Source organism: Leuciscus leuciscus (genome assembly GCF_965113295.1).
Source record: "Leuciscus leuciscus genome assembly, chromosome: 8".
Taxonomy (NCBI): Eukaryota; Metazoa; Chordata; class Actinopteri; order Cypriniformes; family Leuciscidae; genus Leuciscus; species Leuciscus leuciscus.
The window spans coordinates 3,633,801-3,646,224 of NC_138732.1; the positions used below are offsets into that span (position 1 = coordinate 3,633,801).

Consider the following 12,424-nt stretch of genomic DNA (forward strand, 5'->3'; position numbering starts at 1 on the left):
AGGAATTTTTGTTGCAATCTCATATCAATACGAATGCTTTGCTAATATTAAGGATGATGATGATGATGTTGCTGTAAAAGGTGACACATGGTAAAAGCAAATTGGAGCAAAGAAATCAGAAATTCTGAGTTGAATCACATTTATGGAGAAAGAGAGAAAAAGTGAGCTGAAGCTATTTCTATTCCTTTCATTAAAACACCCTCTCTGTTATCGTGAAAAATGGATCGATTGATGTAAATTATGCAGCTCGTTGTTAATCATGTGCAGAAGTGAGAGTTAAACGTGCCTGCTATGTATATATGTTCACACACAGCAATGCTTCAAGGCCTATATCTGTCATTCTGCAGCTCTGTTTTACTCAGAAACAACACGCAGATCAACATCTGTGGGCATTTCAGAGTCTGGACAGCGTGTGCACAGAAGCACATCCACCGTTAATGAAAGCATCACTCACACAAATGCTCATTCTGACTCGCTGATGTATTGAAAGACCAGTTCCAGATCTGAATTCATTCATTATCATGTCTATCCTGAAAAGCAAATGTCAACACAGAGGTCATAAATCAAGACAGCCGTCGTACTTCTTTAGTGGCCAAATCTATCACTATATCATTGCCCATCACGAGTACTTGAACTTTGCAACTATGTGTCACAGACATAAGCAGGATCTCAAATATTGTGCTATATTTTCTAATTGATCAAGAAGACTTGAACTGTACCTTAAGGCAATAGTAAGTTGTTTTGATAAAATCAGTATTTGTGCATATATCTATGTCATGCATAGGATCAGCATGCTTTTACACAACTAAAGTTTGACTCATACTAAAACCACATGTTTTGAAAGAGTCAAATAAAGCACTTGAAGGAAGCCATGCATGACCTGGAGCTGTCAATCAAGATCTTACTCGATAATCACGTACATTTAAATGTAAATGCAATCATGCATGACGTTTAATAGAATTGTCTGGTGGTGGAAATGAGATTCAAAACATTGTAGGTGTAAAATGGCTTTTTTGTCGTTTTTGCATAATTTGACAAAATTGCATCTTGATTGGAAAAGATGCACAATGAAAATATTGTTCAGAGATATTTTCCCTCACACATCACACTTTTGATTATCTTTTGAAAAGACTATTATTTTCATTGTGATGGAAATTATTCAGGCTAGTATTTAAGAAACTGCAATAAATAATTTGTACAAAATAAATACTGACATGGTTGATGTTTATTTCACTTTTTGTTAACATTATGATAGTCCGCTAGGTGGCGCTTTAAGGTTTATGCCACAGCTTAAATTAGAAAATAAAAATAAAATATATGTTAAGACGTCGTTTAACCTTTTTACGTAATTTCTACATTTGTTAATGTATCATGTTATTAATGAAAAACTACTTACAGAGGGAAATAAACAACATATGAAAAGTATTTAATGTATTTTAATTAAAAATCACCTCAGGTTTTATGTTAATAAAACGTAATATTTTACGTTAATATTTTACTCATAGAAACACAGCCTATTTAATCTCATTCCTTTGACTTTTCATATTATTAAAATGACTTATTGTGCCTTTTTCACGCGTTGTGCGTCATTCCAGTCAGCTCAGAGAGATTCGCGCGAGTTTGTGGAGTTGTGTGAACACACTCACATGTTGTGTCGGTAATATCCCGCTGAAGAGTCTCTGGATGTCAGGTGATGTGCGTCCACTCCGCCGTTCTCCTCTTTCCAGCACTGCTCATCTTCATCCTCAGAAAACGACACTCTTTTCTGGTATTTGGATCCTCTGGCTTTCATGGACATGCAGAGAGTGAGTCTACTCTGCGGGACTCCAGTGTTAAACACTGACTGCAGGAGATGCTCTTTCTCTGAGTGAGCGAATCCAGCATCAGCATCCAGCGTGCGCGCGAGTGAGTGCGTGCGTGTGCGCGTGTGAGTGACAGGAGAACAGCACCAGCCACGCCCACATCATTCAATCAACAGCCCTCGTTATTATTAACAAGTTGAGGTCAAAGGGTAATCAAGGCACTGTCAAATCAATTATCAATTAGGCTTTTGTGTGAGTGCTTAGTATGATGGCAAAGCATACTAATGATGAGAGTGCTTTTCATTACGCCCAACAGTGTGTAGTTGGTTAGACAAAAATCTAGTAATATGAAGTGTGCGCCATTTCGTGCAAAAGTTTGATTTTGATAATGCTATATGTAGCTTTGGTTGCAGTGCAATATAATTAGCACAATTGTGTGTTAACAATTGGAGAAAACTGTAAGTTCACCATTTGAATAAAACATTTCCAAGAATTTGACTAAATAAAATGTTTATAAAATAAACACTATTATTTAAAATATTAGAGTTTATTACATAGGCTATGTCACTATAAAATATAAATCTTGAAATTCTAATACATCATCCAACATATGTATATATGTGTGTGTGTGTGTGTGTGTGTCAGTGTGTGTGTGCTTGTGTGTGTCTATTGTTTTATTGCAAATGCATTAGTAAAAAAAAAATTATAATAATTACTGTACTGTCTGATTGTGTTTGACCCAATGGTTGTTCATGATTATCAGTTATCAAGACTTTGATTCTTCGAGAGAGTGGAATGAGACAGAGATTGATTCCTCAAGAGAAAGCCTGAGGACATCTTGATCAATAACAGCGCTGACAGACTTTATTAGCGGTGAAATGTTTGGTTGTCTGTGTGGTCGGACACACCTCTTCATATGCATTTGATTAACAAAAGAAAACAAAGGACAATCTAATCGATAACTGTTTTAATGACGCTGCAGTTAAAGGAGGAGCTGTGCTCTCTGTCTTTGAAGAGAATACGTCATGAGAAAACCATTTGAGATTTCTCTCTCGGTGTGAGCCATCTAGCTGAACTAAATTAGGTTTGGGAATCATAGATAATCATAATTATGGTGAACAGTTGTTGAAAATTGGATAAAGCTTATCAATAGAGCAAACTCAGCATCTGTCACTGCCGTATGAAATCATTTGGGAACAGATCGACCTAATTTAGTCACAATACAAAATTATACTCAAAATAAAACTATTGAGAGAGAGTGTGTGTGTGTGCATGTGTGTGTGTGTCTTTGAGTGTCTGTGTCTGTCTATGCGTATGTGTGTGTGTGTGTGTGAGGGAGAGAATGTGTATGAATGTGAGTGTGTGTGTGTGTGTGTGTGTGTGTGTGTGTGTGTGTGTGTGTGTGTGTGTGTGTGTGTGTGTGTGTGTGTGTGTGTGTGTGTGTGTGTGTGTGTGTGTGTGTGTGTGTGTGTGTGTGAATGTGAGTGTGTGTCTGTGTGTGTGAGATTTTCTGTGTGTGTGAAAGAAAGTGTGCATGTGAGTGTGTAAATGAGTGAGTGACTGTGTCTGCAAGTGTTTGTGTGTGTCTTTGAGTGTCTGTGTCTGTCTATGTGTGTGTGTGAGAGAGAATGTGTGTGAATGTGAGTGTGTGTGTGTGTGTGTGTGTGTGTGTGTGTGAGAGAGAGAATGTGTGTGAATGTGAGTGTGTGTGTGTGTGTGTGTGTGTGTGTGTGTGTGTGTGTGTGTGTGTGTGTGTGAGAGAGAGAATGTGTGTGAATGTGAGTGTGTGTGTGTGTGTGTGTGTGTGTGTGTGTGTGTGTGTGTGTGTGTGTGTGTGTGTGTGTGTGTGTGTGTGTGTGTGTGTGAGAGAGAATGTGTGTGAATGTGAGTGTGTGTGTGTGTGTGTGTGTGTGTGTGTGTGTGTGTGTGTGTGTGTGTGTGTGTGTGTGTGTGTGTGTGTGTGTGTGTGAGAGAGAATGTGTGTGAATGTGAGTGTGTGTGTGATTGTCTGTGTGTAAAAGAGAGAAAGTGTGCATGTGAGTGTGTAAATGCGTGTGTGTGTGCGTGTGACTGAATGTGTGTGAATGTTTGAGTGTGAGTGATTGTCTGCGTGTCTGTGTGTGTGTGAGAGAGTGTGTGCATGCATGCATGTGTGTGTGTGGGTCTGTTAGTGTGTGTCATACTCAAATTTAAACTCAAAATAAAACTATCAAGACTTTAGAGGATGAAAATGTAACTAGTAATCATCTCTGCACACACACACACACACACACACACACACACACACACACACACACACACACACACACACACACACACAAGAGTAAAATGTTTTTCACAGATGACCTTTTCACATTTATCTCAGTGAAATCAGAGCAGAAATGAAGAGCTCTTCTCTAAAGCTTCTCTCCATCATGAGGACGGCGTTTGATTCTCATGATCAAAGTCTCCTGCATATGTTTTCCTCTGAGAGCAGAAGAACATTTAATGTCCCGCTGTATTATCGGCCTCTCGTATTGAGCAGGAGACACCGAGAAGCCAGATGCACTTAAGCACAATTGAATAGACAGTCAGTCAATATGAAGCGCTGTGTGTGTCCGCGTCGAGTCTCAGTGTCCAGTGGAAATCAAAAGACCCTCACCAAGACCAGAACAGCACGATACTGAGAGAGATTAACCTTTTCATGTTCAAAAGAGCCGAGGAGAAGACAGAAACCAAAGTCATACTGCTTTTTTCTTCCTTTCTTGGTCATATGAGATTTCTCATCCCAAAAATTTACATCATTTTGCTTAGAGGTCGTTTATATCCGAGTGAATGAACGCTTCTGGGACAAGAACAAATGTGGGCGGGGCTTGATTTTGTTCGTGGGGAATTGATTGGATGGTTGGGTGGTTGTGGTTTGCTATTGGTGGATCTCATATGAGTGAAATTTCCGAAAACAAAACAAATAAATAATGATGTGCAAGGATAAATCATTTATAATAAATACTGCAATATTCCATAAAAAAAAAACAATAATGGTCAATTTTGATTTCTTAGTGATTTTAATCAATTTATTCAATTACTTCCCAAACATTTATAATGACAAACCAAATGCAAATGTTTTCTCGAAAGTGTAATCTATCTACAAATTAAACATTAAATATGAAGGTTCTGTGTAGTTTTTGTGTGGTATTAGAACTAGCCATTTAAAGCAATTAAGTATCATTACCCTTTTTGTATTATACATTTATAAGCCTATTAGTTTTCATTAAAAACGAACTTTACTTACATTACAAACTGACCTGAGATAAATTAAGACAATCACTACAATAGGTCATGGGTTCACTAAATAATGTCGAAACCAATATTTAAAACAGGAAATGACGTAACCAGAGTTGGGAGTTATAAGTTACGCAAGTTACGTAATCAGATTACTTATCTATCAGAAATCTTTTATCAGAAATGCATTACTTTTAAATTTAAAACAAAATATTTGAGTAACTTTTTCCAATACGTTTACACGTCAATGATGTGCTAAAAACAGACACGTTTTTCCATTGCATTTTGCTTGTACAGAAGACAATCCTCATTCACACGATCCATGAAAACGATTAAAAACGCTGTATTATTCATGTCAGGCCAGTAGATGGCGATGTCACTTTGTAAAGAAACACTAGGCACCAATAGATTTAACATGTAACACTCATGTGCATGACGACACTGTTTTCACAAATTCGCGGCTTTAGGCCCTGTCCCAAATAGCACACTTCATGTGCACTTTCGGTCTTGTGGACTTACAATGGCTGCCGCGTGCGCGTGTCCGTTAAGTCCGTGAGACTGCAGTGTGTCCCATTTGTCATTTTTAGATCTCAGAAGGGTGCTCGCGAGCGCCCCCATGTGGTCGATTTGCGCCCTTGATGCGCACTTTTGCCGAACCCGCACTGATGCGAGCTCCGCTGCAGACTTCTTCCCGACAGTCAAAGCGGCATTACGTTACGAAAGTGCGGACTCAGAGGAAAACCGCGAGTGCTTAGGGTTCCATTTGGGACAGGGCCTTAGTAAACTATTACAGTATCGTTTTCAAAAAATGTGCACTTTGAAACCCATTTTCAAAAGTTTGCGTTTTCAGGCCCTTAAACTGACGTTTGTCATGCAAATGAACGGTTTTACGTTTTTAGTCGAAAACAATATTGTGTAAACGGCCCTTAAATATGAGCATGCATTTATTCATCTCACTTGCACAAAAACAGATTCAGTATTCCACAAAATAAATAATAATATGATGCAAAACTGCAATTATTCAAATAATACAAATATACACTAAAAAATGCTGGGTTGTTTTAAGCCCAAATTTGGGTCAAATATGGACAAACCTAGACGTTGGGTTACATTTTTAAATTATTTTAAAATTATTTAAAATTTTAAATTATTTTAAATGTTAACCCAAAGGTTGGGTTCGTCCAAATTTGACCCAAATTTGGGGTTAAAACAATCCTGCATTTGTTAGAGTGTACTTTATGCATTTAATCTCATTTTATGTCTTTGCTGCTGACCTTTGATGATCCAATTCAACCATAATTTTACGTCAAAATTACTTTAGATGAACATCATATTTGTGTTTCATGCATGTTGTTTTAGTTTTTATTGCTGAAGTAAGAGTGTTGAACTTTCTTCCCCAACGTCCGAACAAACAAAAAAACAAGCAAGCCCAGGTGAGAAAAAGTAACACAAAAGCACCATTACTTTCCATTAAAAGTAACTAAGTAATGCAATTAGTTAGGCTATACTTTTTTAGGGATGAATGCAATAACATTATTTTTAATAGTAACTTTCCCCAACAGTGGCCGTCAGAGTCTTGTCCAGATCACAGTCTCCTGGGACGGACAGAACGGGTGATTGAGAGGCAGATCTGTCAAGGAAAAAGAAAGATGGACTAACCTGTCTCTAGTTAAGTGATTCTGGGATATAATCAATGTGCTAAATTCATGGGTGAACTGAGATCTCAGCTTCCCTGGAAGTTATGTAGTCCTGAATGTTGTATGAAAAATTAATGACAGCTCTCACTTTTATTGTCTGTCTCTCATCAATATTTCATGCTGTCACCCAGATCTAATCTCCTTTATAGATCATGTTCTGTGGTACAGACAGGCATTACCGTGTCTCTTCAAACATTCGCTAATCAGGTTTATCATATGTTATGTGGTAACTTTTTATTATTATTGAGTACATCTCCATTTATGCCACCATTTTTCACAGGACATTGTGCACTCGCATCTCAAGGAAATACAATTTTCAAATTTGGAAGTCAGACTTTATTATGAATATACTTCACTTACAAAGATTGTGTAAGAGTTATATACAGTGTGTGTGTATATATATATGCACATATATAGACCACTGTTCAAAAGTCGTCGTCAAAATTGACAGTATGGTTATAATGCTGTTATAACATAATGAAGCTGAAAATTAAACTTTGATCGCATGAATAAATGACATTTTATTATATATTCACATATAAAATGACTATTTTAAATTGTAATAATATTTTGCAATTTTTACTGTATTTTTGATCAAATAAATGATGAATAGAAGAGACTTCTTTTTTTTTTTTATCTCACTGACCCCAAATTTCTGAACGGTAGAGTCCATTCTCATTTCATTTAACTGTCCATAGTAAAGGACACTGGCCAATATCTTGGAAGAATGCTTGTTTAATCCCACAAATATGAATCTCACTCCACAAATATGGTTTTATGTATCACACCATCTCACTTGAATCTATAATCACATCATACAAAACATTTGTATTGAACTTTCCAATTGTGAATCATTAACATTCAGGAACGAACTGTGATAATAATCTCTCTTTCTCATGCCACTTAATTCACGTCTAATTATTGTTCGGTTCCACTTAAAGACCTTGACAAATCTGGTCTGCAATCATTAATTCAGCTTATCATTTGACATCTAACAAACATGGATTGCTTTCATACAAATTTTTATGCTCATATTCCCTCATTTTTATGCTGTTCCAAATCTGGAGAATCTATGAATATCATGGCCACTTTTTCCTATATAATGGAAAATGTTCCTATATATTTATACCTATATACAGTAAATACCTATATATTTTCCTATATATATTTTCCTTTATATTTTCCTATATATATATTACTGTATTTTTGATCAAATAAATGATGAACAGAAGAGACTTTTTACAAAAACTTTTTTTTTCTCACTGACCCCAAATTTCTGAACGGTAGAGTCCATTATCATTTCATTTAACTCTCCATATATACAGTAAATACAAAAATACACTTATGCTGTCCCAAATCTGTAGAATCCCAAAGTGCCACATGACTTTTATTAAGTCTTCTGAAACCATACGTTAACTTTAACGACCATTGATTCATTCCGGACACACTGAAAATCTTCATGGCAAAACAATAAGAGCAGATCTAATCTTCAGCGAGGCCAGTGCAAGACAAATGGTATAATATCCAGCAGGACTTATTATCATAAGTCTTACACTGGCGTTGAGTTGCAGTTGGAAGATTTTCAGTGTGTGAGGAAGGAATCAATAGTTATTATTCAGTTAACTATAGTCTCCCTGCCAGTGCCAGGGTCAGATGTGTGGGACTCTTGCCCTGTGGCGTCAGTCCAGCGAAATGAGGATCACACATGGATTTCACAGATATGGGTGATCTATGTCACTGTCCAGGCGTTCTCTGCTTCAGAGTTAGATTTTGGTCGCTTTAGGGAATAAATGACATATAGTCTGGGAGAATAAATGTAATCATTCTCTGCAAATGTGTCTAATGTCTGCCTTTAGTCAACAACAAACTTTCTTTGTGTTCGTTTTCATTCAGAATATGGAGACTTGTGGCTGGCTGAGGAAGGAAGGAAGGAAGGAAACAAAAGACATGTTTCACCCTGTCAAGCCTGACATATGAAATAAAAAATTTTTTTTTTAAAGAACAGTTTATTAAACCTTTAGACAAATATATATATATAAAAAAGTTTGCATGTATTTTTAGTTGAGTCTCATGTTTGACACGTCAGGCTTTTATGGCTCATGATGTAGTGAAAATATGAAGCTCGAACTCGAGGATTTCATTCAGTGGCTCAAACTGAGCAAAAATATGCAAATTTTGATGCAGATGTTATTTATATAAACAAAATGTAAGATTACATTCTGATGCTTGTATAATGTAAATCAATGAGATCTTTATAACAGCGATAGCAGATACTTACATAAACTGCATATAAATATCAACATCTGCCAATCATAGAGTAAGATGATATTTTAAATGTTTAGTTTTATGATCAAACCTCTGTGGTTTTAAAACATATAATGCAATGCAATACAAATGATGACTGAGAAATGAACAAATAAACCTTCTGTAAAAGCCTGATGATCATATTTGAGACTCACGATCAAGTAAAGCGAAGTTGCTTCAGTCCAGTAAGTGTTCATCTTGAAATATTACTAACAATATAAAGTTATTCTTATGTTAGCTTCATAAAAATTAGTAAAGATCACAGAAAAAAGGCATGTGAAGCACTAGGAGGACGTTTATACAATTATACTAAAACTATTAATCAGACGATAGAAGGACTGGAGGAGACTGAGAGCGACAGGTTTATCAGCAGATGTTGATCATGTAGAGGCCTTAGAAATGTGCGTATCAAATATGATACGGGCTTCATCGCCCACCTACTTTGAAGGAGGTTGTTTGCAGTCTGACACTTGTTCTTGCACTCCTGTCAGTTCAACAGCTTCTTCAGACGAAGAGCTTCAACTCCAGAGAGGAGAAATGACCTGCTATTAATACAACACTGCAAAGTTTGACAAAGCAAGTCTTCAGAGAGTCTAGCGAGCAGCAGAAACAGCCATTACGCATCACTGTTTACACAAAACTACATCAAATAAACATGCCTTCATCATGTAAAGCTGTAAAAGTAATCACATGCATTGATTCCTGACCTAGAATGGAGACAGAGCTCATTAAACGGTATTGAATAATGATTCTAACATTGATTCAGAGTTCATTATTGACATGCATCTGCAGTAAATGCTTATTGTTTTATATCTGCCATCTTCTGCTATAACTAGGCCTATATGTACAGTAGTTATGTATTTAATGCATTTAGCGCCTCTACACACAACTGTAATGCAAGTGTGAATGTAATTTTAGTGTTGCGGCAGTAACTGTGAGACGAGAGCAGTGCGTCATCACTTTCTGCAGAGATGAATATTAGATCGTATCTGCCCGAGGAAACACAGAATATGAATCACTTTCATTTTGCACGTCACATTAAATGAGATGAAATGTAAAAATAAATAGGTAAACTGAAACACTTGTTTTTGCTGGTTGGCAGAAGGATGTGTCTATATTAGGTCACAATGAAGCACTGGAACGAAACCATTGTTACATTGTCACATTCATTTCAATGCAATTGATTGATTTATGAATGCAAAAGAATGGGTCTTTCATGTTTCAGAACGAGGCTCAGTTTCATCAGCATTTTTCCCAAACACCACCTGAATAATGGAAAACAAATATAAATAAATACAGCAACAATCTACGCTAGAATTACTCCACAGATTTCATATCGCAAACCAATCCCTGCTAATTCACAAATAACTGTGACTTCATACGACCTCGTGAGTCTTTTTGAACCATTCATTAAAGGGACAGTTCACCCAAAAATGTAAATTCTGTCATCATTTACTCATTCTTATGTTGTTCCAAACCTGTATGAGTTTCTTTTTTCGATTGAACACAAATGAAGATATTCTGTAAAATGTTGGTAACCAGACAGTTGATGTTAGCCATTAGTCACGTTTCCATTACCCTTCAAATTGCGTAAATTGAAATTGCGAATTGAAAATACGCCCAATGGAAATGCGTCGATTTCGCAAAAACTCCCATTTATCGAAAAAAAAAAAAAAAGTTTTTACGCTCGCATGAGGTGGTTTTTCAGGCAGTTCGAAAAAGGAACATTTCACAAAACTGAAAGTTTTCGCACATTTACAGGTCACCTGATTTGCATAAAAGTCACATGATCATTCTTTAAAGATGACACAGTATGTTTGGACAGAAATGAGACAGAGTTTTTTAATAAACTCATAAAAGACAAAAGAATTACAGGAATACTGGATTCTAAACCACAAAGAAATGCCATAATCACGAGCTTGAAGCAGATATGAGTGAGAAACACCCAGAAACACCTCATATGTGCCGCTCGTAGGTATAATGCTCTTTCCTTGCCATTAATGCTTGGAAAACACACCTACGTCTCCTTCCATTAAAAATAATGACTAGTGCGTTGGCTGGGATATAAATAAACCCTTTGGAATGACTTATCACAAGAGGAAAAAATTATGTGTCAGTCACAATGGAAACGCCGTAATTTTGCAATTGTTTTTTTTACTGACATATTTAGAAAATATCGCAAAAGTTTTGTACAAATCTGTAATGGAAACGTGGCTATTGACTACCATAGTAGGAAAAAACATCACTGTGGAAGTTTTGGGTGAACTGTCCCTTTAAATCTGATTACACACTGATTGTGCTGGTATGTTGATATCTCACGGTTGCAACACCTCACAGAATACATCAGCGAGTCTTTTATCACTTTTAACAAGTTGCTCTGAAAAAGCTTTTAACAGGTTGATCAGACACAGCAAGCTTTATTTCCTCTGTCCTTGAGAGCAGGTTAATGACATGATGACATGGATCACCATCACCTGTTACTGCCGACTATTTCTATTATATTGTCTTATACACATTCTTATACCCCCTGTACTCAATAATTGTGTCCTTTAAAACTCATGTTTGATCACCAAAATTACATATTTAAATGTTTTTTTCTTCATGCCATAAAATATCTTATGTGTAACTCGACACCCTTGCCTCATTTAGTATGCGCGGTTTTATGAATATGCAAATGAGCCCCGCCTCCACTCACTCACTCAGCTCAGAGATCCACTGGTTGACGATCACACGTTGATCTGATTGGTTACAAGGTAGTTTGTGACGTCAGAAACACCAGCGATTTCAAAGCGTGTGTTTGAGACTGTCTTTGGTTCACTGCAGTTTTAAGGAGGAAATACTCAGCAATGCTGTCGACTTATGAACTTACACATGGTTTGTCTTAAAGCATATTAAAAACACCACATAGACACATAAACAACATTAAAAGCTGGATTTTCACCACAGTAACTACTTTTCAGCAGCTTAGGAACAGCTTAATTGTAGTTGAATGCGAAGTTAAATTATGTGTATCTTATAGCTTTAGTAAGCTACATTTCAAGTAGTTTCCCCAACACTAATTCATTCAGCAGGATAAATCAATGTTTTGATCTAAAGAAAGACTGATAACATAATTATCTGCTTGACATTATAGCCTGCTGTGTCTATTTAATTTAACACTTGCTCAGTAAATACTGTTGTCAGCATATGAGCCTCTTGCATGAATGTGACATTTTTCTTGACGGCAATAACACAATCTTTCATCCAGAATAGGTTTTCTAACAGCTGACAGTGAGTAAAAGCCTCATACTCTGCTATGTGAATCACTTTTTTCTATATCAGGACAGAAACTTTTATGAGATCTTATTATATGCATTGATG

At 36.5% G+C, this 12,424-nt stretch overlaps 1 protein-coding gene across 1 annotated transcript in view; it reads right to left on the bottom strand.

Moving 5' to 3' along the window:
• trpc3 (transient receptor potential cation channel, subfamily C, member 3) overlaps window positions 1-1,900 on the bottom strand; it is a 44,661-nt gene extending 42,761 nt beyond the window's left edge. The window contains exon 1 of the mRNA XM_082176936.1: window positions 1,647-1,900. Coding sequence (XP_082033062.1) covers window positions 1,647-1,798 — 152 coding nt within the window. The 5' untranslated portion in view covers window positions 1,799-1,900. The remainder of the gene's footprint in view (window positions 1-1,646) is intronic.
• Window positions 1,901-12,424: the final 10,524 nt, after the last annotated feature.